The sequence below is a fragment of the Dermacentor andersoni genome, chromosome 2, assembly GCF_023375885.2.
Source record: "Dermacentor andersoni chromosome 2, qqDerAnde1_hic_scaffold, whole genome shotgun sequence".
Lineage (NCBI taxonomy): Eukaryota > Metazoa > Arthropoda > Arachnida > Ixodida > Ixodidae > Dermacentor > Dermacentor andersoni.
This window is the reverse complement of record NC_092815.1, coordinates 21,990,160-22,013,470: the sequence shown is the minus strand read 5'-3', so window position 1 is coordinate 22,013,470 and position 23,311 is coordinate 21,990,160. Positions and strand designations below refer to the sequence as shown.

The window sequence follows — 23,311 nt, the reverse complement described above, 5'->3', positions numbered from 1 at the left end:
GAACTGCTTTGTCCCGGGTGGCTCGGCCAAGTACCAATTTCCAGAGTTGATCGCGCGCCACGTGGCTGCCTGCCGACCGCAGCTCTCGGAAGGGCGCCCCGACTGGTGGGCTTGGAACACGTGCAGCGGGCTGAAAGCTGGCACGTTGCCACCCCGTATGGCCATTCTTAACAGCTCCTCCATGGCCCGGAAAATCTCGCCTGGCCAGTGCAGGCAACCGCTGGGCAGGAAGAGAATGGCTGGCGAGCAAGACGATGGCTTTGCTCTCTGCAACCCCTGCGTACTTGGAATGCCTTCAACCATCTTACGACAACCGGCACAGAAGAGTCGACCCGGCAACACAATACCGCTCAGCGTTCAAACGCCCGGAATTAGCTGCTAACCCACCAGGCCTCCTATCACAATTTCCATGCAAGTCACTCAACTGGGAATCCCAAATTTTGCCCCAAAATTTCGTGCCGCCAAAGCGAGCGTTCACGTTCCTCCTGAGTTCGACCAAACCCGACCGTCGCGCTGCACAAGAGTAAAGGTTTACGCAGAATTAAACCGAAGCCTTTCAAACACCAATACTCAATCATAACTTCAGCAGCATAACTTCGCGAACAGCCTGTTCCTACCCTATCACAGTGGCGTACTTATCTCATGTACGGCTGCCACTGAACCGTCTGGCCAACTCCACAGGTACGTCATCACAGACGCGCTAAGTTTGAGGTCCCTATTCCGAACACGTGCTTGCATCATACAAAGTTTTCATCACGCTGACTCACATTTGTTCCTTTAGTCCACACAGGACACGTTCCTTAAGGAACGTGTCCAACCAAATTTGCGTAACTCACGCAACACAGAGGAACCTTCGAACAAATGTGTCTTCTACTAACTAGCTCTTCGCACGCGTACTAGAGAAGTCAGAATACGGCTGCCTTCGACACACCCGAGCAACCCAGTCATAAACGTTCTGCTTCCTTCCGTCCACACAGGACACGCGCTAATGGACCTAAGAGCTCTTCTCAGTGCAAATCACGCACTTACTGAAAATCTACGCGCTTAACCTTAGAAAAATCAAAAACACCTAAAAAGAAAGAAGGTTAAATAACACACACGCGCGTTACGATAGGCCTCTCAACGATAACCTTGACCTACAGGTTACTCACACACACACAAAAAAGAAAGCCTATGTACTCAGTAATGAACATCTCGCGAGACTACAGGTTTACATAAAACGCATCTTTCAAATCTCGGAGCTTCTCTAACGAAAACACAAACAAAGCTCAAACCTTACACATTGAAAGAAATCCCAGTCTCAATTCGCGAAAATTCTCCGATGCTCAAAAAGTCAAACAAAACAACATGTTTCTACGGAAGGGCTCTTGGTCTCCCTTTCCAAACGCTTTCGTCTGACTCATACTTTGAGTCGGACCCGAGGTGGCCGCGGTTTGAAAGCTACTCTGGCTGCCGAGGAACAACAAAAGGGCTAACTATCAGCTCCCCCAAGACGTTACAGTCCCCTGCCAATTTGCGTCCTGGCGCCCCGCTTTCAACACGAACTCGATTGACCGCGTCGCTACTCCCCACCTGGTCTCGTCTTGCCACCTTGCGCTTCTTTGTACTGCACGCTGAGCTTCGAAGAGAACGACGGAACGACGAGGAATTTGACTGCCCCGTGCCCTTTGTCCGCGTCCGTGCAGAACAAGCTTCTCGGTCCCCCTTTGACCGGTGGCTCGAACGTTTTCGATGTGTCAACATCGTCAGTGACGACCGCACCTTTTTCCTCGCGCCCTGCCCTTTTGGGTTTCTCGCCATCTTTGGCGGCGCTACATTAGTTACCGTCTTTCGGTCTTTACCGCGCTTCTTATTTCGGCGCTTTCTCTTTGCACTCGCTTTCATGTCGCCTTCTCGTGCCTCTTGCTTGCCGGTACACATTTCGTCGGCCCGGATCGGTCTCTTACCCGTACAGTCTGAGTGATTTACATTAAAATCTACTCTCACTGTGCCTCGACTGGCGGACAGCTCAACCGACTCTGGCACAATGCAGCAGGCTTTACTCGAGTTATGCAACTCGCACTCTTGCGAACTGCCCTCTACTGCATTGCCCAGCTCACGCTGTGCATCGACACACAGTCCGTCGGTCTCGATCGCTGTCTCACGCGCACAGTCCGAATGATTAACAACTGAATCATCCCTATCTAGGCTATCTAGACTGGCGGAGAGCCGCACCGATCCCTGAACAATGCAGTTGTTCTCTCGTGAGCTACGGAGCTCGCCACCCCGAGAACTATTCTCAACTGCATCGTCCAGTTCGCACTTCACTTCTGCACGCAGATCTGACTCGACATGGGTGCCCGCGTCTGTCAAGTCCGTAGTATTCTGTACCTCGCTAACGACCTCGCTACCATGAGATGCGACGCACACGCGCGGTAACTGTGCCAATTTGTTCGCAGCTGGCCTAGCTGTCTCTACAGTCCTCTGTTGGCACAGCACCTCGTCGCTCTCACTCTGGCCTTTACCGGCCTCTGCTGCCACTAAGGCTTCGTTAGCTGCTAGCACTTCGAGTTCACTCGTGAACGTGCTGCTACTCTCACAGGTACTACTACTTTCCTCGGCTTTTGAACAAAATCTGCTGTTTACTTCCTGCCACTTTCGCTGCGTCCAGCTTACAGATTTCTCAAGCCGCTCTTATCTTCGCTCAATTGACTGCTCAAAACCTTGAATCTCATTGTTCAATGCATCAATGTACTGCCTCGTTACTTCTGTTAGGCCTTCTTCCTGCGAAACCCCTTTCAGTTTCTGCCTAGCTTCTTCCTGTTTTTGCCTAAAGTCTTCCAGTTCTTGCCTAATTGCTTCCTGTTCCCGCTTTTTGCTTAGAATTCGTTTGCCCATTTGTTCTATGAATTTCAAATCATTCTCACTTTCGAGAATTGCCTTATGAATTTCTGCTTGCGTCAAGTCCTCCTCTACGTCTACCTCGATCTCCTCACACAACCACAACAGGTCAGCTCTCGTCAAACACATTAGGACCATGGTCGCTACTTTAAGCTTTGGCTCTGCTGTCACACAATACTTGTTGCGATACCCACGCAAATCAAAATACAAGTAAAAGATCCCCAGCGAATCAAATCAAAAACACAGAGAAATTGAAGCCTGGTAAATCTTACAGCCAAAACCAAACGCTTACCCACTGAAGCAGCACCATATCACCAGTCCTTCCCCGCCGTATCCAGTCAGTTGCAAGAGGTGGTCAATCTCAAGTCGCCTCCAACTTGATCAGGATGCCGGTCGGTCACCATGTGCCAACGTCCGTCAGCTGCCGTTGCTGTCTCCGAGTCGTAGGCCGATCTAGGAGCCGTAGTCGGATCCCTCCGCTGCCATTCAGTTGTAAGAGTTAGAGCGGTCGTAGCTGTAGAGATGAACTTGGGACGACAGGACTGGGCGAGCAGGATTTAATTGCAGGATTTACATTTAAAACAGGACATACATTGGCAGACTAGCGCGACTCCCATATGGAGCCCGCAAGACTAACATACAGCAAACAGTTTACGAGCACACAGCTCACTAGTACATTTCTAGTATGACAGAGCACTCAGCTCCCGACAACGATCACGACACGAGCACACCCTAGCAGCCGGCAAACGCTGCTTATAAGCTCTCCGCTTGACGTCATAGTTCGACGTCATCGTTCGGTCGTGGACGGAGCACGAATGGTCGGGAAGGTTCGTCCAAGCATTGTAAACTTGCCGCCGCCCCGCACTATCGTTTACGCCCACACACACGCAAACACACAGGTGCGAACCCATACACACAAAAGCTCCGGAGTCGACGACCGAGGGCTTCGTAGAACTGTGCTCCGTCTCGGGTGGTGCGGCCAAGTACCAATTTCCTGAGTTGATCGCGCGCCACGTGGCTGCCGGTCATCCGCAGTTCTCGGTACCGCCCAGCTTTCAGTGCCGACGTCAGAGGGCTTCGTAGAACTGCTTTGTCCCGGGTGGCTCGGCCAAGTACCAATTTCCGGAGTTGATCGCGCGCCACGTGGCTGCCTGCCGACCGCAGCTCTCGGAAGGGCGCCCCGACTGGTGGGCTTGGAACACGTGCAGCGGGCTGAAAGCTGGCACGTTGCCACCCCGTATGGCCATTCTTAACACTAGCCAGCGTTGGCAGACTACTACTGTCGGAGGAATCTGTTCTCGGCCCATGGCCTGACACTGCAATTTCAATGCGTGCAACAAAAGTATTGTTGAAGTTCCTGCAGGATACCAAGCTCGACGAGCGGCTCTAGCGAGGCAACTGCCTCATGTACATAAGCACTCACCACTTCTCTTATCATCATCATCCATTCCAATACTTTCACTCCCCTTCCCTCTTCCCCAGTGCAGAGTAGCAGACTAGAGCGCACTAGCTCAGGTCGACCTGTCTTTCCTATCAATAAATTCTATTCATTCATTGACGAGGTTTGTTGCATTTAAAAGAAAAACTTCAAATCTAGTCACTGTTGGTTTCCAATTTTCAACATAGAGCATGAATTTTTATTTAGAAAATCGAAACTTTTCAGAAAACGAAACTATCAGGTTTAGAACTCTAAGTCAGCGATGAAAAATGATATTGCGATTCTGTGAATTACATCTCATAATACATCTAAAGCGGACAAAATTGATATGTCACACATGAATCTAAAAAAAAATTATTAATATGTAAATACAGCTTTTGCAGAACCCTTGTACACAACGTAACGAATCCACGTAAGATATAAATTGACACATCAAATTTGTCCGCTTTCAATGATATAATTGATGCCGTTTACAGAACCGCGATATCTGTCCTTGATGCAGAGTTATTAACTTGTAAACATTGTGTTTCTACTTTTTTCGAACTTTCGAATTTTTGAATATTGTTTTTACGAAATTCAGGCCCTAAATCGAAATTCCGCTTCCAACAGTCACTAGAATTTACCTTTATCTCTCAAATGAAACAAATTTCATTAAAACCGGTCCAGGGGTTATCTCAAAAAAGCGTTTCTGCATTTTACATGTACTTGAATAGGCCGCGTCGGAGTTGGGCCCGACCTAAAGCTTCCTCTTAAGTTGTATCACTCGCCAGCCTCCAAACCAGCACTGAGCCGGTGCTTCAGCCGCTGGGGGTCATGTGACACGCTGACGAAGAAGTTTAAGCTTCGCCGGCAGAAGACGACGCTCTGACATGGCGCGCTGTCTGCCATCTCGTCAGCTGCTACAACTATTGTAAATATCCTGTAAAAGCTGATCGGGCCCCAGCATCCCCCCCCTCCCCCCAACCGAGGAAAAATTAAAGCTTTCCGCATATGTCTGCGCGTATTTGTTTTACTTCGCACCGCAGCAAGAGAGTTGTACTTCCGTTTCGTCTGCTTGTTCCCACGTCGTGCAGTCGCGCGCACTGACACCGAAACTATGGCATTTCCTACCGTATTCCAGCGCGTGATCATGCTCTGTGATCCGCTTGTGCTCAGCGATCGTGTAGCACTTATTCATATCGCTAATCAGGTGTTCTCGTGCACAGCGCGCACGTTATGCACGAGAACGTGACTCGCGAACATGACCAACCTGACGTTGTGCACGAGTCACGTTGCTGGGTTGCCGCCTTGTCAGTCAACCTGCAACAGCTTGTGGGGGGGGGGGGGGGGGGGGGGGGGGAGAACACGACTTTCATGTCGTAACGCTCAGCCACACTTTTCAGGTTATGTGATAGCGTGCGAATGTAGGGTATCACAGCTACCTTCTGCCTACGTTGTGCGCGAGCTTAACACGTTTTAGGCTTTGTGCGCATCTTTTGTAGAAGGACCTCTAGATCTGCGACCGAAATGAGGAGGTGCTGAAGATTACAAGTCATTGTCTGACTTGCAAGGACTGTTCGCCCGACCTTGAAAACACTTCCGTTCTTAAGAAAAGTAGAGAGAGAGAGAGAGAGAGAGAGAGAACATTTATTTGGACCATCAGGGTCATTGTTCTTGAGGTTGAGTAGGTGGTGTCCTCATTCCAGGACTCCACTGGCCATGGCTGCTCGACGTACTTGCTGGACGAGAGCTTGTTGTCCCGCCAGGGTATCGCCGGTCAGCTGTACCTCCCACCGCTCAAATGACGTGCTAGGCGTCTTTAAGTGTTGAGGTTTGCCCCCGCACCCCCACGAGGTGTGAGAGTGTAGGGCGTGTGTCACCGCACCAGGGGCAGATGGCGCGATATGTATGAGGGTACATTTTGCTGTATCTGTGTAGGCTCTCCGGTTTACTCCTTTGCGCGCGCTTCAGATTGAACTGCAATCGCTGGCTTGCCTCGCGTGCTATCACTCGCACATATAGCATACGACGCGCGGGGACAATGTTATCGTGTGCTATCGCCCTTGGACTTTATGCGGTACATCACGGCGACGGCGACGTAAAAAAATGCGCCTGGAATGTCCATATAATTGCTATCGCAATAGAATGAAAAAAATATTGTTTCAGCCAGGTGAAATAAGTTTTCCTTACAGCTCTGGTTATTCGCATACATCAATCATCACGCACGTGCCGATGCCAATTTACGCGATAAATAAACGAATAAGCACCGGTTCTCTCGAAAAAAAAAAGAAAAAGCAGGTAAGCCTATTGGCCGCTGATGGTCATGATTTAGTGGTATGCCCTTGAAACGGGGCAGTCACATATAGTCACTTAGCCTGCCTTACTTAATCAGGTATGCTACAAATTTTGTATCTAGTATTCTTGTATACATTTTCCCCCTTCAAAATCTACCTTGTACCGCTAGCTACGACTAACATATCCAACAATGTCAATTTCTTCCCTGCTTTTTTTCCCCCCCAATGCTCTAAGTGTATCTTGCTTGTGTGTTACCTACGGTTCTCACTGGGTGAATCCCTTCGCATTCCAATAGGATGTGCTGAGTGGTCTCCAGATTTTCGCTGCAGCATACACATGCCCGGAAGGCGAACGGTATTTAAAGTGCCCCTCACCAGGCCCCATTGCAAATTTTGGTTATACGCTGGAAGTTGTTACGCGTCCTCTAGGGAGCGTTCTACCGCAAAAAAATTTTCAAATCGGCTCATTAGTAGCAGAGTTGGAAATATTTCAGTCCCGCGAACCCATGATTTCAGCAGGCGGGCTCCACTGCCAAGCAAGACGCTCTCGCCACTCGCTCCGTCTAGCCTCCGCAAGCGGAATTCCTTCCCTGCGTTCTCCCATACGGGACCTCGAGGATCGCGTAACGCATGCGTCACAAGCCTCGCCTTCCTTTTTTTTTTTTTTTTCTTGCGGCGTGCGAGTTGTCTCGTTCGCGCAGCGCACGATTTTGCGTGATGTGCACAAGGAAACATGACTAGCGGTATAATTCAGTGTTACACGAATACTGCGGCAGAACAAGCAGATCGCAGAGCGTGATCACGCGCTGGAAAACGGTAGAAAATGGCGTAGTTTCGGTACCTGCACACGTGACTGCACGACCATGGGAACAAGCAGACGAAGCGTAAGTACATCTCTCTTGTTTCGGTGCGAAGTAAAACAAAAAACACGCAGACATTCCGTTTGTGTTCTATTTCTCTAAACTTCAATTCAAGCAACTGATCGCACATATAACACGTCGAATAATCATCCAAGTCACGTGTCACCACGAGCGACGTCACACTGCGGACACGATTACGTAGGCGCAGGAGCCCGAATACGTCACCGTCCCTCTCGGGGCGATTCGCCGCGAGTGAAGAGGGAAACGGCGTTCGGATTGAAATTTCAGGCCTTTCCGCGGCGCGTAGCGATGTAATAATTTGCAGACACGATTGTTATCGCGCAATGTATGTTCTGCGCTTGTCAGCTCAATATGGCCAGACATGGTGAGCGGCCCTTTAAGGGATTTCCCTTTTGCGACAAGCTTACTCACGTTTTCACAACCGCAAGTGAAATCCGTGTCTTGGAGAGTAAAGAGCGAAAGCTACACTGGGGCACAATTTATTTTTGCAATGATTTTGCTGTTGCCAACTTTGCCTGCTTCGGAAACTTCTCCGTGTAGGTTTGCTCAAAGCAACTACCTCTGGTGCCCCTTGTCCATCAGCAGACTTTCGAGTGTTTTCTCACACACAGATGAGCGAAACTCCGAGTTTTGTTCACAGTGCTGAATATTCTCTCAAATTCAGCATCGCTGTGGGGAATGGAGAGAATACCCAGCATAACCATTAAAATTCTGTGGAACCTAAGTGATCCGTCGACACTTCGAACGCTTCCTCATTGCGACCACTGTACATCGCACCTTGGCTCATTCAATATCTCAGCTGGAACCTGATATGCTTGCAAGTTGGCAAACTCAACTTCAAGTGCGTCCATTGCTTCTTCTTTTGATTCACCACTCTGCTGGGGTAGGATAGCAGGGAACGCCATAAAATTATGTACACTGTTGAATGAAGCAGTTTCCAGAGCTTGTACTTGAGCAACTTCAGCCATCTTGAGATTGAAGTCTTCTAGCGGGAATTTGCGGTGAATGTAATCACATGCTGCCTTTAAGTACAGACGTACAGCAGAGAACTGCTCTCTCTCAATGCAGCTCCGTGTCTCAACCACAGAGTAGGTTGTGCTGCCAATGATTGTCTTCATCACCTTTCTGGTTCTCTGCAGCTCCATAGTCAACTTCCAGCAATGAATGACATGCCTTGAAAACACCTGGGCGCACAAATATAGTCAATAGATCCTCGAAAAGGCAGTTCAAGAGGCCCCTCAGTACACGAATCTGAGGAGCCTGTGCCTGAAAAAGGCAGTTTGCTTTCTCAAAAAGAAGTATACCATTTTGGAGAAAAAGACAGCGTGCCCTGATTAGCTCCGACGACAAAAAATAAAACAGGCGCTCCTCACAGGTCACGTGGCTGGCTTCCCCAGAATTTTTGGTATGAAGTTTGTTTTTTAGCTTGAGGTCCAGAATGAGCTCCTTTCCTCTTTAGCAAGAGTTCATCGCCGTCGGTGCTTTCCCGAGGCCTGCAGCAGTCTTGTGAAGATGTGTAGCAGACTTTGGGGTCAGCGCAGGGTTCTTGGGGGTTTGTGAGGAAGTCTTCAGAATTTAGTACGACTCCAAAAACAAGATCTGCTTGTTGCACTGCTTTGTGTCAGATTAAAAAAAAGCTGAGTAGTGGTTTCCACTGGTCGAGCAGCCTCTTCAAACACTTTCCAGACGACAGCCAACGTATCAGCGAATGCTTAAACATCTTTCCGACCTCAGCGTCATGCATATTTTGGAACTCTAAGTCTATCTTTCCATTCGAAATTTTCTCTAGGTAAAAAAAAATGCCAACCCAAGCCTCATCAACCTTTACAGGAAGATATAAAGCTCCTTTTTGGGCGGCCAAGTTGATGAGATGGCACAGGCAACCAACCCCTATCAAACCTAGTTGAGCCTCTCTCAGTACAGTAGAAACACTGTTCTTCGTGCCGATCATGACATTGGCATTGTCCAAGCACATAGCCAACAGGTTTCCAAGAGGCAAATTCAGAGACTTCATCTCGTCCAGAACCAGATTTGCAATCTTGTGACCCGTCACTTTCCCTTGGATTGTCCAGAGGCAAAGAAGGCGACTTTCAACTCTACTCGTTTCCTTAACAAAATGTGTCGCAACAATTGGGTAAAGCTGCGTATCCCTATTGTTACTGCCATCCACAGCGATTGAAAATACTCGGTTTTAGGGCATCCAGCAAAGCATCCAGCAAAGGAGTCTCCAAGCTGGCGGCCCTTTCCCGAACAATTGACGTCGTCTTTGTTTGTCCACAGGCGTAGCATTTCACTTCTTCGCACTTGGGGAACACCTTCCGGAAAAGCGGTCCGGCATGATCGCTGACACTCAGCAGAATGTTGTGTTCAATTAAAGACGCCATGAAGAGGCATTCTGCATGAATCACAGAAAGGTCAGTGTCGCTGCATACAAAACTTGCTAGGCTTGGCTGGCTGTCCGCAGCTCACACGTATCCCTGATGCTTTTTAAGCTATGTGGACCTTGATGTCAGACTTGCCGCCATGCGAGATATTCACATCACAGGCACACATGGTGCAGAATCCGAACTTCTCCCCCCTTTCTTCGACGGCACGAAGCACGGAAATTCTGCCATGTTCGATTTCAAAAACACTTGGAAGTGCTGTCAGGGCTTCGAGCCCGCCATTGCACTGTGAAGCCACTACAGGCCAGAGTTGCACTGCGTCCGACGCGGCAGCTAGTCACACAAAAGGTGACGCCAACACTGCAGCGACTGAAGCTGACTGAAGTCCAAACCCACGTGCCCGCGTGAACAAAGGCAACAGCATGGCAACAGGTTTGCAGAGGTGCTATCGGCACGATCGAGCTTTGGAGCTTTGGATGTGGATTCGTGAACCCCATAGTATACGACAGAAGTCACTACAACCTTGCAGCTGCTGATGATGATACCACACACACGTATTGCCCTCTCATGGCGGTGCAAGGTACCAGGGTGTAGTTTTACTACATTTTCACTTTCTTTTTCGCAAATAAAATGTTTTTCATAAAATTTCAAGCAAGACTCATAAAATCGCAAGACTGCTCGAAATTCGTACATTTTGCAGAAAATTCGGAAGAGTTGGCAGGTATGCTCACGTCACCTTTTCAGTCCTCCACCCTCTCCCCGTGTATGGGAACTGCAAGAGTGGCAATGCTATTATTCACTGGTTTCATAACTGTAGGTTCTACCCATCTCCTGTCTCCTCTTCCCCCCTCCTCTCTACAGCACTATGTCCCCTCTGAACTTGCATGTTAGCAGAAAGTGCCATGTCCTGCAGCCTCTGCTCCACTATATTCTGCAATGTCACAGAAGTCTGCTAGGAATGGGATTCCAAAGGCAAATAATCGCATACACTGGCTCGCTTTATAAAATTCTTCAACATCCCTCAAGGTGCTTACGTACTTATCTGCCATTAAAGTTGCCAGGCACAGCCACTTGCAGACAGACTAAGCATAAATGTGTGTAGGCGCTTATGTGACCACAGTGGATAAATGTCTTCAAAACCCTAAATGCCACCTTTTTAGCCCAAAATCAGAACTTGTGACCGCAGCATTTCCACACAGCAATAGGTCAGCAATGATTGCAAGCTTGTTGGCACGAGAACCTCTACATAGAGCGTTTTCTCCATAACCAAAGCTCCACAGTTGGTTGTACAACAGAGCCTCATTGATACAATCCCACTGCGTACGATTTCCCGGTGCCAATGTTGATCAAAAACACAAATAACCGAAAACAGTCATGCTTATTTTTTACCAGTTCATACGTTTCCGGAAAACACCTTTTTTTTAGGCACTAACGTTCAGTACATCGTCCAACTGCGATCGTATACATTTTCCAACCACTAAATCCTATGTAAACAAGGAAAGGCACAATGAGCGCACCATTGAATACTCTCCTGCCCGTCTCTCACAAAAACACTGGCACGCACGCAGTTTCCCATTCTAGTAATTATAGGGTTTTACATGCCAAAACCATGATCTGATCATGAGGCACACCATAGTGGGGTACTCCGAATTTTGACCACCTGGGTTTCTTTAATGTGCACCTAAACCTAAGTACACAGGTGTTTTTTGCCTTTTGCCCCCATCGAAATGTGGCCGCCCTGGCCGGGATTTCATCCCGCGACCTCATGCTTAGCAGCGCAACACCAAAGCCACTAGGCAAACACAGCAGCTCCATTCTGGTACAAGCAAATATCCTGGGTAGTCGCAAACCACATTTACAGCTATCACCACCAACACTTTTAGAATAAGCATCTTCACTTGTGTTTCACAGGGTGTGGGGCGTACTACGGTTGGAAGCATACAGCACACCATAATCCAAATGCACCGCTGTTGACTACTGCAGGTGGCACAAAGTGAGCATCATGTTTCACTTTGGCAGCATTGTATTCCAGTGTCGTCTAGCAACTTGATTTTCTTTCGGTTCTCAGTCACTGTTGAAACAATACCAGTCATAAAAAGCTATGCAATATGAAAACGACTGTGTCGCAGATCGCTCGGGCCTAACTAGCTGACGTCGTCTCATGCCTCAATGATTCGCACAAAGTGGGAAAGTCACTATTTCCTGCCAAAATGCCCCGCTCAAAGCTGCTGCTGGCCCAGGACGAATTCGAGGAATGCAGACGTACCTTGCTGAAGCCACAAAACCTGCGCATCTTATGTTGCAAAGGTCTGTGCAAAATTTTGCATTACGCATATGTGAACTACAGTTGTCAAATTTTTTAGAGACTATGGATCGAATGTTCTCCCAGTTATTACATTTGTTCTCACTTTTTATTTCTCCAATACATATGAACGAGGTTCTGATGTATGTTGGATGAAACCAGCCTAATGTACCTTGTGAAGCAGTAAATGCAAACCCTGCTGATACTACCAGAAAATTGGAGCACTGTGCTTGTCCACGCAACTTGCACAACAGCTTCCAGAAAATATACTGAAATGTACACTACAATTACCAACGTAATAAACTCATCTGCAGCAACAATACACATGATCACCATGGTGCACTTCAAAATTTCTTTTAATTTTTAATATCAAACGTTATGTACAGCATAAACATCATACATTAATTAATATAGACAACACAGCAAGAGCCTCGTAATGTATACATAACTACACAATAAACTTATTCCTTCTGACAGGTCAACGGCACATCCCTGGATTACTTGCTGTTCGCACGGTTTCTTAAAAACTGCTTGCTATGCCACTGCACCTGGCCATGAGGGAACAAAGGCAAACAAGAGGTGTGCGAACAAAGCACTACCTCCAAGTATACCTACATTTCTAAGTGAAAAGGAGGGCAAATGAAATACTGCAAGGCATACTGTCTGACAATGCGCAGACTAACACCTTGACTGAGGAATGAGGCTTATAAAAGCATTGTGTATATAGCCACGGGCCAGCCTAGGGCCTTACAATGCTTCAGCAGTGGCCATAAACGAAAATTCCCGTAAGATGAGTAGACAATGTCAACCACAAGTATGCACTTGTACCAAAAAAAAAAAGCCAACAGGCGAGGCTGAAACAGAGCTATCTACAAGCAACAGAGAAGCTGCCATTTTTTCCCCAAGAACAGGCAGGTCCAAATTAGACAAACACTCACTTGTCCATTACTGCACAAGTGGTTACAATGACAATCTTGGAAAAAAAATGGCAGCCACATCCAGGGGATGCTCATTCGATTCGCCCAGCTGATTTTACGTACAAAGCACTGGCAGCTCCACAAAAGTCACTGGTGCAGTGGCTGAAAGTCCACGCCCATTGGCTACGGAGAGAGAAGCTAGAGCATAGCGCTCAAGAAGACGTGAATGCATCTGCCGTCTTTTCAGCAACACAGTGTGCAGCAAAGTGAGCACAGCATTAACTACTGTGAAGCCCTCTGCTAACTGCTGATCCCTTTTGAATGGCCTGCTTTGAGACAAATGTCATTGATTGAAGACAATGTTTTCTGACCTCTGCACATAACACTTGTCCCTTCCGTAGAGGCTTTCAAAGCCATACATTTCACAAACATATAATGTGCCTACAGAAGAACAGTATTTCTCAAAAAGTTTTCTGCAGTGGTAATGTCAAAAACGTGACCAGGGAGAACTGCACAGCTGGTTTGACCAGGCATTTTTTTTTTCTTTTGCACTTACATAATTCAGGTTCAAAGAACAATCTTTGAAGCACATTGCAAAAACAAAAATTGCAGCGTATAGCTATGGCCTTCAAGGCTCCATTATGTTTGTTCCCAGGTTTAAAAAGAACTATAATGCTCCTAAAGCAAGAGGAGATTAGGGCCAGAGAACGAAGAAAAAAAAAACTGCCATGTCCATGTGTGTCCTCGTGAAACGAGCTATAGGAAATAAAGTGAACAAGAAAACCCATTCCCACTGTCCTTGCCCTATTCTCCTCATTTACAGCGAAGCATCCTCTATGTGCCCCACCCTAGTAAAGCCTGCCCCACAAAAGGCCGCCGCCTCAAGCTTCTGGACGACTGACAAATGCACACACACACTCAACTTCACGAGCCTGGCTAACCTGCATGCTCATGAAGGAAAAGAAAGGGCATGCCAAGAGTGACATCAAAAGATTCAGCACACACTTTCACAGTTCAACCAGGCATGCTATGCTAACAGTGGTGCTCCCCTACATCACTGCTGAACCACTCAGCGAGACATCCATACACAAGCATACATACAAATTAAAAAAGAAAAAGGACCCACAACAAACCAGGGAGCATTCATCTATAAAATGTGTCACACTTTGCAGCTTGCCCCTGCCTGAAAAGAGCAGGCCATCTCTTCCCTCCAGAGTGTCACAATGGAACTGATCGTGGTCAAAAAAGGAAAAACAGAGCTGCACGCCTCAAGCAATAAGTTGGGTGTGTGTGCCTGCGTACACTTCATCGTCCACGCTCGCAGATGTGTGCCAGTGCAGCAACTCCCTCCAGTTAGTATATATACCTATACACCCCGTCTGTATACATATATGTATATATATATACTGCGTATGTACAGATAGAGAAAAAAAACGTAATTGGAGGGGGCTACAAAAGGGGGCGCCTCTGTTTTCCATCCTCGACGTCATCACAGTCGGCGGCAGCAGCGGCGCCTCCCTCCTCGGCCACAGAACAGTGCTCAGGGACAGCAAGGTCTGCTCGTGGCGGTGGGTGGGGCCTGGGCAATATGGCGGGGCTCGGAAAGGGTCCTGGTCTGAGGGGCATCACTTGCAGCAGCCACCCGATTGCTGCGGGTGCTCGCTAAGGTCCACACCTCGACGACCCTGGCCACTGGCCCCACCACCAACAGCCGAAGTGCCTTGCTCCGTCTTGGGAAGCTTCTTGGCTGCAAGGAAAGGCAGCAGATATAATTCGGTGCGACTGTAAAACACTGAAAGCACTTTTTTCTCAACTAGTTGCTATCAAGGCTGCACCAGACAATGTAATGTCTGACAAGGTGACAGGTACCATGAATGCCACACTAATCACTGATGTTACACCATGTAACTACACGACACTACAGCATATTTCCGTTAATTTTACTGCAGTTAATTCAATCCACATCGAAGGTCCTGGGCAGCACTCATGTATTTCTATGGCCCCAAACTTTATTTTGATCCTAAAATTCACCTTCGCTGAATAATTCAAACTTGGCTGGTCGTCGCACATGCAGCCCAAACCATATGACTGCAGCAGCAGCATCCATCTTGGCAGCGAAAAAAAAAAAAGTTGAACTCATTTTTGGCCTGTCATAGGAAAATTTTCAAGCAGTAACAGCAGCTCACAATGTCATATTGCGGTAATTACCTAATTCTAATGCGTGGCTTCCGTTTTTAAAAAAATTGGGCTGTAAATTGCCAGTGCAGTGCAACCAGATACAAAACCACAACCACCTTCACAGCATTAATACATTTTATTGAGACATACATATTGCGGCAAAGCGCACTTTAAAAGTGCAGTGAAGCTGCCAATGTACAACAAATGGGTAAATTTCCTGCTAATAAAAACGAGTGCACATTAAGTTTCTGCTTTATTTAGGAGCTTCACCGTAACTTCTACATTAGTTTTCTACTTTAACACATAGAACATCGGCGTACGTTTGATTTGGGTTCATGTTACTAGTTACTCTGGCAAATACTGCCAAATGAATCAATGGTGTGTTATTTCCTATGCATCTTTGTTTGTTTGAACCGCCAGATAATTCAATCAATTTAGTTGTTCCCATCGGGGTCGAATTAACAGAAGTCAACTGGTACAACTGGAGATAAGATGTTCTCAGGAGTACGCTTGAAGTTACATATAGCATGACAGATGGAAACAAGCCCACAACCCCTTTTTCTGAAGAAATTTCCTGTTGTCTTGCCCAGAGCTTGTATGCACTGCACGCTTGTGGGAATTGAGAAAGTTCTCAGGCAGGCTTCAAGTAAGAAAAACTATTACAGTGATAGCTTAATCTCACCAGATTAAAAAAAATTGTGTGGCATAACATTCTGCAACTGCGCAGGGGATTTGGGTACACTATTGTGGAGGGTTCAAATTCTGACCAGCTGGAATTCAACAAAATTTTGAACTTCTTAAGAAGTCTAGCTTATGAACAGTCCACGGATAGCATACGTTGCTGTGAACATTTAGCCAAGTTATGCAGTCTTGCCCAGCGTGTGGAGCTTGCAAATAGAATGCAAAGTCACCTTTCTATCAAATGCTCTCTCTTTAACAGAAGCTTGCTCCTCACTCTTTTCTGAACACTTTAGTTTAACATATAGCAGATTCCCATATGCAGCTGCTATTGGCCAATGGCTGACACCAATCAAGAACAATGTTTGATCAGTGCACTTTGTACTGTTACTATATATTTATTGACAAAGTTTAATAAACAAAATGAAGTAAGCGAAAATTTGCTTTCGTATTTTGATAATTATGTACTTCTGGAAGAAGCTGGCTCACATTCACGCTCGGCCACCCATATAGGAATTATACTTTGGCCACCCTGCTTATCAGTGTCATAGCTGTCAGGTCTCGCCTATTTCAACTTAGTCAGGTCCTGCTCAAAAAACAGTGCTTCGAAAACGCGTAATTCTTGGTATAAATAAAGACTTTTGTATTTCGATTACTGATTTGGAAGAGCTCTCAAGATTGCTATGCTACAGCACATGTCGGATTGCGAGAGAAAAATAACCCAGTGCCTTCTACAATGCGGCGCTTCGTCTGCTCTTTAGCTTCATTGCAAAGGACAGAAATGGAGCAGCTCCGCATGGCTTTTGCGCTGGGTTACATGTACACGGCACATTTACTACTTGTTTTCTGGGATTAAAATGAATAAGCTTTTATATCAGTACTTAAAAAAAAACATTGATCAAAACCATTACAAACCTGGGGCAAGAAGATGATCAAAGCAGGAAAGAAAATACTTCATTGTTTTAAATAGAAGATTGCTATTTTTGTTGTTTTGTGTTGTCACAAACTTATTTTCAAGAATGTGATAGGTTTTATTTTTCGTTCCTTTTCACGTTTCTTTTTTCTTTTTGCAAGCCTGCAGTCTCGCCAGTTTGCATAGCATCAGCGATGCTCGGTGCTATCTTTCTTCGGCACAAATGGTAGATCGTAAGCTCGCAATAATATTTCTGGCATGATAGACTACCACAAACAGTTTGGGGAGTTCACTCTGATTAGGGGCAGACGCACAAGACTGACACGATTTCGCCCAGTGAGTCGGTGGCCATCTTCTCCATCGGCAGGGTGACCGGCCGTCCGGCTCGTGATGCCAGTCTAGAGTGTGCGCCCATTGGTGCAGGCTCATGTGCATCCACCTTGTAGGAGTAAGCATGCTTTTTTTTTTTTTCTGAAGTTGTACCCAACCAGTTTTGAATGCTCAACCAGCCTCAAAGCACACAAACCTTGAGGTGAGACCACACGCACGCTTGCCAGTGCGCACCCCCTATTCGCAGCTCCTGGTTAGACACCTTGGTAGACTATAGATAGCACTTCAAAACACGCTAGTTGGATGTGGCTACTACCCATCGCTCAAGCTGGTGAAGGTCAAAGCCAGTCTGCACTACATACTATCGTCGGACTGGAGCATGTGAGCGTAAGCATGCACTCAAACACTGTCATGCATGAAGCAGACGCTGCACATACACACTGCAATTGCATGTAGCTGTGGTCTGCTATGTAGCGTAGTCACCGCGGCGACCACAGGGTGCCATGACAAGTCCACTGGCTGAGTGCATTGCAGCTCACCGAGGACAGCCGCATTTGGCTTAAGTTTGTGACACATCATAGGCGCTACACAATTGGTAGTGACATCTACATTAACATTCAAAATCAAATTTGAACTGCACGCCACAGCGACATTCAGTAGGCAAAGCATTGTGGGCACGCCCCGCTCCGCCATAGCATTCACAGTGCAAGGCATTGAAGAAAGAGTGGAGGTACCAAGATGGGCGTGTTTGATTGCCAATAACTGCTTCTGCTGAACGTATAGCACTTTTTACGGCAAAGTATTCCCAAAATGTATTTCTCCACTCCGATAAGAAGTGGTTCAGGGCCCCTTTAAGGCAATGTAGACAGAGGAGCCCCTATGCAAAATTTGAAGTTCTGAAATTTGAGCGAAAAGGTCGCGATAAGCTTGCAAAAACAGTTGTTTATGAAACTCAAACCAAAAAATACACCGCCATTACTGCTCACTGGAAGTGACGCATGACCTAAAGCATGGCTCCTAGGTATGACTTTTGGCCCCTCTGGGGCCACACTGCTATGTAGCGTGCATATCACGGCCAATGCAGGGTGATGCGACAAGCCCTATGTTTCTTTCGCGAGTGGCACATTTCCTTTTGCACCCTTGTTTCTACGGTGATCACACAATTTCCAAGGGCGAAATGAAAGGTTTTCATGTTCACTTGTGCGAGTACGTTGGCAGCTTGCACATCGGGTAAGCAATGGATGCTTGACTGTGTACTAGCGTTGAAAGGAATGTGTAACAAGCTTCGTATTTAGATTCAAACATGATGGTGACACACACACCTTGAAGGTGTGCTATTCGGGAAGCAGATAACCTGTTCCCGTCAGACTGTCCTTGGGCCAGCTCACCACGTGCCTGGAGCCGTGTCACCCATAGAGACCACTCAGAGAAAGCTGCTGTCTTCAGCAAGCTGCAGCGCGCGCTCGGCAAGTGCACTCGTCACGGCACCCTTTAGTGGCCATGGTATCTACGCTACGTAGCATACACAGCTACACACAACTGTGCGCAACGTTTGCTATGTGCACGACAGGGCTGGAGTGCACACTCGTGCTCCAGTCTGGCAGTACTACATAGTGTGGACCAGCTTTGTCCTGAACCAGCTTGATTGAAAGATAGTAGCCACATTTAAATTGCTCATTTTGAAGCGCTGTCAATAGCTCGATGCAATGTCTGCCAAGGCATCTAGCCAAGAGCGATCAGGAGTGAGCAAGCGTACATGTGGTCTGACCTTAAGTTCTGCACGGTACGAGGCTAGTTGAGTGTTCAGAACTAACTTAAATTAGCGAGACCCAACGGCTACGACACTGATAAGCAGTGTGGCCAAATTTTCATTCCTACACAGCTGGGCATGGCCTAGTGTTAGCAGATGACAGTCGGCAATAGTCAGATAGTCGTACTTCCACAAGTATGCAAGTCCTATCGAAATTTGTAACTCAAATTTTCACTTCAGCCTGTGTATTAAAACTGCGTCAATAAATGTACACAATAATAGCAGGAAAAAGCATGCTAATTCAAACACCCTTGATTCATGTTAGCTATTAGCCAATAGCCGCCGCATATGGGAATCTGCTGTATGATGAAATTTTGCAGCCCAAAAAGAGAGAAATAGGCTTGTGCTGAAAAGAGTGATAAAAGGCGACTACGCATTCCACTTGCAGGCGCAACACTCCACACACAACTGCAAAATTTGGCCGAGATGCTCACAGCAGCATATCTTATCTGCAGACTGTGGTGACCTTTTTCACCAAGGCCGAGGGGTGGTCCAGGACACTTTTAAGCAGTGATGTGGCTTTCGAAATAGTCTTCCTTTTGATGCAGGAGTTGAACAGGTCATTGAGCGAAAAAGTCGGCATCTGTCCGTAGCAGCAAAACGGCAGGTAAATTGCCATTGGCTGCAAAGCCAAGTCTTAAGCACTCCTCAACAGGGTTCCCAATGGCTACGACGCCATGGCATGAGTGCACTTGACGAAGCAAAGCGAGTGAAAGGGAGCATATGGTGCACCGGTAGCGAGCCATGTGTTGTGCAATGAGGGCATCACCGCAACAGCCCGTCACCCTCATTTTTGGAAGCCTGTGTTAACCGCGCATTCCTTGTCTGCACAAGCTCTTGCGTGCATTCTAACTGCGCCTCGGCAAGGCCACATCAAAATGCAGCAAGCGTCTCAACACATTCGCTTGCACACGAGCAGTTCAAAACTAGAAGGACCACTGAGCGGCATTCAACAGGACATTAGTGCTTTTGCATTCACAACTCGTAAGAAGTGCTTATGTGTTCTCGAAATTTTATTTCTCGATTTTGATGAACACTTATTGGCAATGTTTCTGTGAGGTCACCATAAACATTTCAAAGTTATACAGTTAAACGTTGATATAATGAACTTCAATACTGTAACGAAATTCTCAATATAACAGTATTTAACTTTTTATAACTTCCTGTCCATAGAACACCATGTATTTAGTATTTAACTTTTTATAACTTCCTGTCCATAGAACACCATGTATTTAGTATTTAACTTTTTATAACTTCCTGTCCATAGAACACCATGTATTTAGACCTCAATACAAGAAAGTGTGTTTCTACAAGATTTCAATGCAACGAAATTTCACTACTACTGCGAAAGAATATCAAGGCAATAAAAGGAAACTTCTGTGGTCACAGATAACTAATGGTTAAATTACAAGGGACTGTTTGCACACGCATCTCTAATCACACACTGCAAGACCAAGAGTGACCGGTGAAACGGAGCAGTGCAATGTTCCGTATCATGTCCAAGTGCAATAAGAACTGAGCTGCAAGCTTTAGGCGCAGGTGAAAAACATGTCAAGGTGAGCCAAGAAGGATGGTGGCTTCATGAGCACAGTCTTTCCATGCAAGCAAGGGAAAATGGGGGAGGGGAGCAAGCTCACAGTAATGCAACCAAGGTGGGGTGCGGGTCGGCAAGCCTATTCTTCTAGCACGGCCGGGGCCTGCGTATGGCTGTCAGTGCAGCAGAGTTCGCAGCTCGCATATCCCGTTTTAGACTTAATCTGCCGCGTGTCCACAAAGTATGGCATGCTGACATGGCATGGCATCACGTGGCTGTCTTTGCACATGTCTAGTGAAGGGCATGTTACCAGGTTTCAGTCCAAATGTTGCATAATATCCCACGAAACTCGTGTACAGCGGGTCCGAGAATTGTATTTGCATACTGCCGAGTTCACTGCTGTCTTTAGTGTAGAAGGGAGGCTTACCTCTCACCATCACCCGCATAATGTCTGCCGCATTCAACTTTTTTTTTTTTTTGTAAGAATGAGAAGTCACTGAACGAAGGCTTTCAGTGGCGTTTTCCTTTTTTTGCTGCACATCAGAAAGGCACCGGTAAATGGGAAGCAATGCAGCTTAAACATGCATGCCTTTGTAAGTCAACACTTATTCAGAGGTTCCCCTGTTCTTTTGTGGTCTAGTATTTGCACCAGCTACCATATTTTCAAAATATTGTATTGCAAAACATTTTCAGCTTTTAACTTCACGAGGGCCTATGGAATGCAGCGAAAGGTTTGTTGATCGAATATTGTAAGCACAGCCGAATGTGACATTTCCTATTTTTTTTTTAAGCAAAAATGTGCCTTTTATTTTTCTTCTTCCTTTCACACCAGACTTGACACTTGGGGTGCCAGCAAATTTAAATAAACAAAAAAGCAAGGATGTTCCGACCTGCACTGTAGCTTAAGACCGTGATCAAGAAAAATTTGTTCACATACATCACACACCGAAGTCAGGTTTTCCGACTTCGGTGTGCGACGTGCTTGGTCGCGGAGGCCAAGGTGCCAATGTGCGAAATGCCTAGCCAAGGATTCAGAGAGTCTGCACACAATGTGCATGAATGTCAAGTTCAACGTGCCAGTGTGCAAAATCCTTAGCCATGGGTCCAGAGTACTTGCGAGATGTTTTTGGTAGCAAATTCCCAAGCACCGATGCTCAAAAGGCTGTCCAAGGATTTCATGCATGACATCGGTGTCGCCAATGCTCAGAACTTAGGCGTTCATCTGAGACATCCAGAAATGGAGGGATCGGCTGCACTTCTGCGATGCTTGTGTGGTGGCCAGTTCGGCACTCACCAAACCATGGAAGATGTTGAGATGGTCAAGAGCTCACAAGGTGCAAAGAGCAGATGACAGCCATATGGAGCAAGCGCCGGACCAATGGCGAAGCGGGCTGGCATTACATGGCGGGCACAGCCAAACGGAGACTTCAGAATGATCTTCAATCATTTGCATTTTGTACACTTATTTCTGTGAGGAGCAGAGAGCTGAAGTGGCAAAGACAGACAAATGCACCTTCTGACAAGACAAAGATGGCAGTGCTCAGTTGCACTGTTCCAGAGATAATGTGGCTTGAAAAACACTTTTTTCACTATTTCCACCAAATCTCTGCCACCTTGGCTGATAAATTTTTTTAGAGCACTTCTGTGTCATGCTTAGTACACAAAAAGTTAATTGAACTGAAAATGCTAGTGTCAAGGTTTTCTTTTGCCATTTTACACGTGACAGCCATGCCCCCTGCCCCTTCTAAATCAAGTCTATACGTGTCGCAGGACCGTTTACAAAGCAGAAGACCCCACATCATACTACATAGACTACAAAAGCCCGAAAACAACGACCAGCAACTGCCACCGAGTGCACACAGTGCAGGCCACTTATAACGATATCAAGAAAGAAAAATCCTATTGTGAGCATTGCTATATCTGGCGTGCTGTAAACACGGAAAAAAAAAGAAGAAGAAAAGAAAGGAAAAAAGGACTACCAAACATACCTTTGTAGCTCTGAAACCAAAATTGCCACTTGCACTAGGCAGTGAAAAATAAAATGTTTATTTGTAACTCTAAATAGCATGCCAAGCATAAGGCGCACTGAAATAGTCAAAAAGCAGCATTTGCTTTCGCGGGAATTTCAGGTTCACAACAATGGTATGCATCACGTCCAGCTGCTGCGCAAACCCTGGCAGCAATAATTTAGTTTGCATTCTGGCAGCAATTGTGGAAGTGGCAACATGCACTGACCAACATTCTTTGCATCTGCAGGCGAGTGTCTTCTTCCACTTCCTGTGATCAACACCTAGTTATTTGCTTCCATGTGTGTCCCTGCCTTCCCCAGGTGCACAGATCAAGAATCTGCTGTGCTGCTGAAACCAGCGCTGCACTTGCGCTTGCACAACAGCAATGGCACCTTATTCTGGCAGCGGTAGTGGTCATAGCAACACTCACTGACCAACATTCTTTGCATCTGCAGGTTAGTAATATGCTTTTGTATCGTCATTTGCTGCAGCAGCTGCCAGATATTGTTGCCGAACTTGTATTAACTTGCACCGCCAAGCTTGCGTTGTATTGCTGAGTCTTCTAGGTCTGACCGGTGAACAATGTCTACAAATGCGGAGCTTGCAAAAAGAAATGAGAGAATTGAATCCAAGCTTGGAAACAAACTACACTCACAAAGGAAAGCTTTCAAACTCGAGCAATACTTGAGACTGAAAAATGTCAAGGTTAAGGACATTCCTTGCACACAAGGAGAGACTGTGCAACAGTCGTACGAATTATTGGCAACAGAACTAGTTGCCCAGT

At 46.6% G+C, this 23,311-nt stretch overlaps 1 protein-coding gene across 3 annotated transcripts in view; it reads right to left on the bottom strand.

Annotated features, from left to right (window-relative positions):
• Positions 1–12,496: 12,496 nt before the first annotated feature.
• The window catches only part of Rab5 (RAS oncogene family member Rab5), a 55,604-nt gene continuing 44,789 nt past the window's right edge, over positions 12,497–23,311 (bottom strand). For all 3 annotated transcript variants that reach the window (XM_050189943.3, XM_050189942.3, XM_055077420.2), the window contains exon 5: positions 12,497–14,822. In XM_050189943.3, coding sequence (XP_050045900.1) covers positions 14,701–14,822 — 122 coding nt within the window. In that variant the 3' untranslated portion in view covers positions 12,497–14,700. The remainder of the gene's footprint in view (positions 14,823–23,311) is intronic.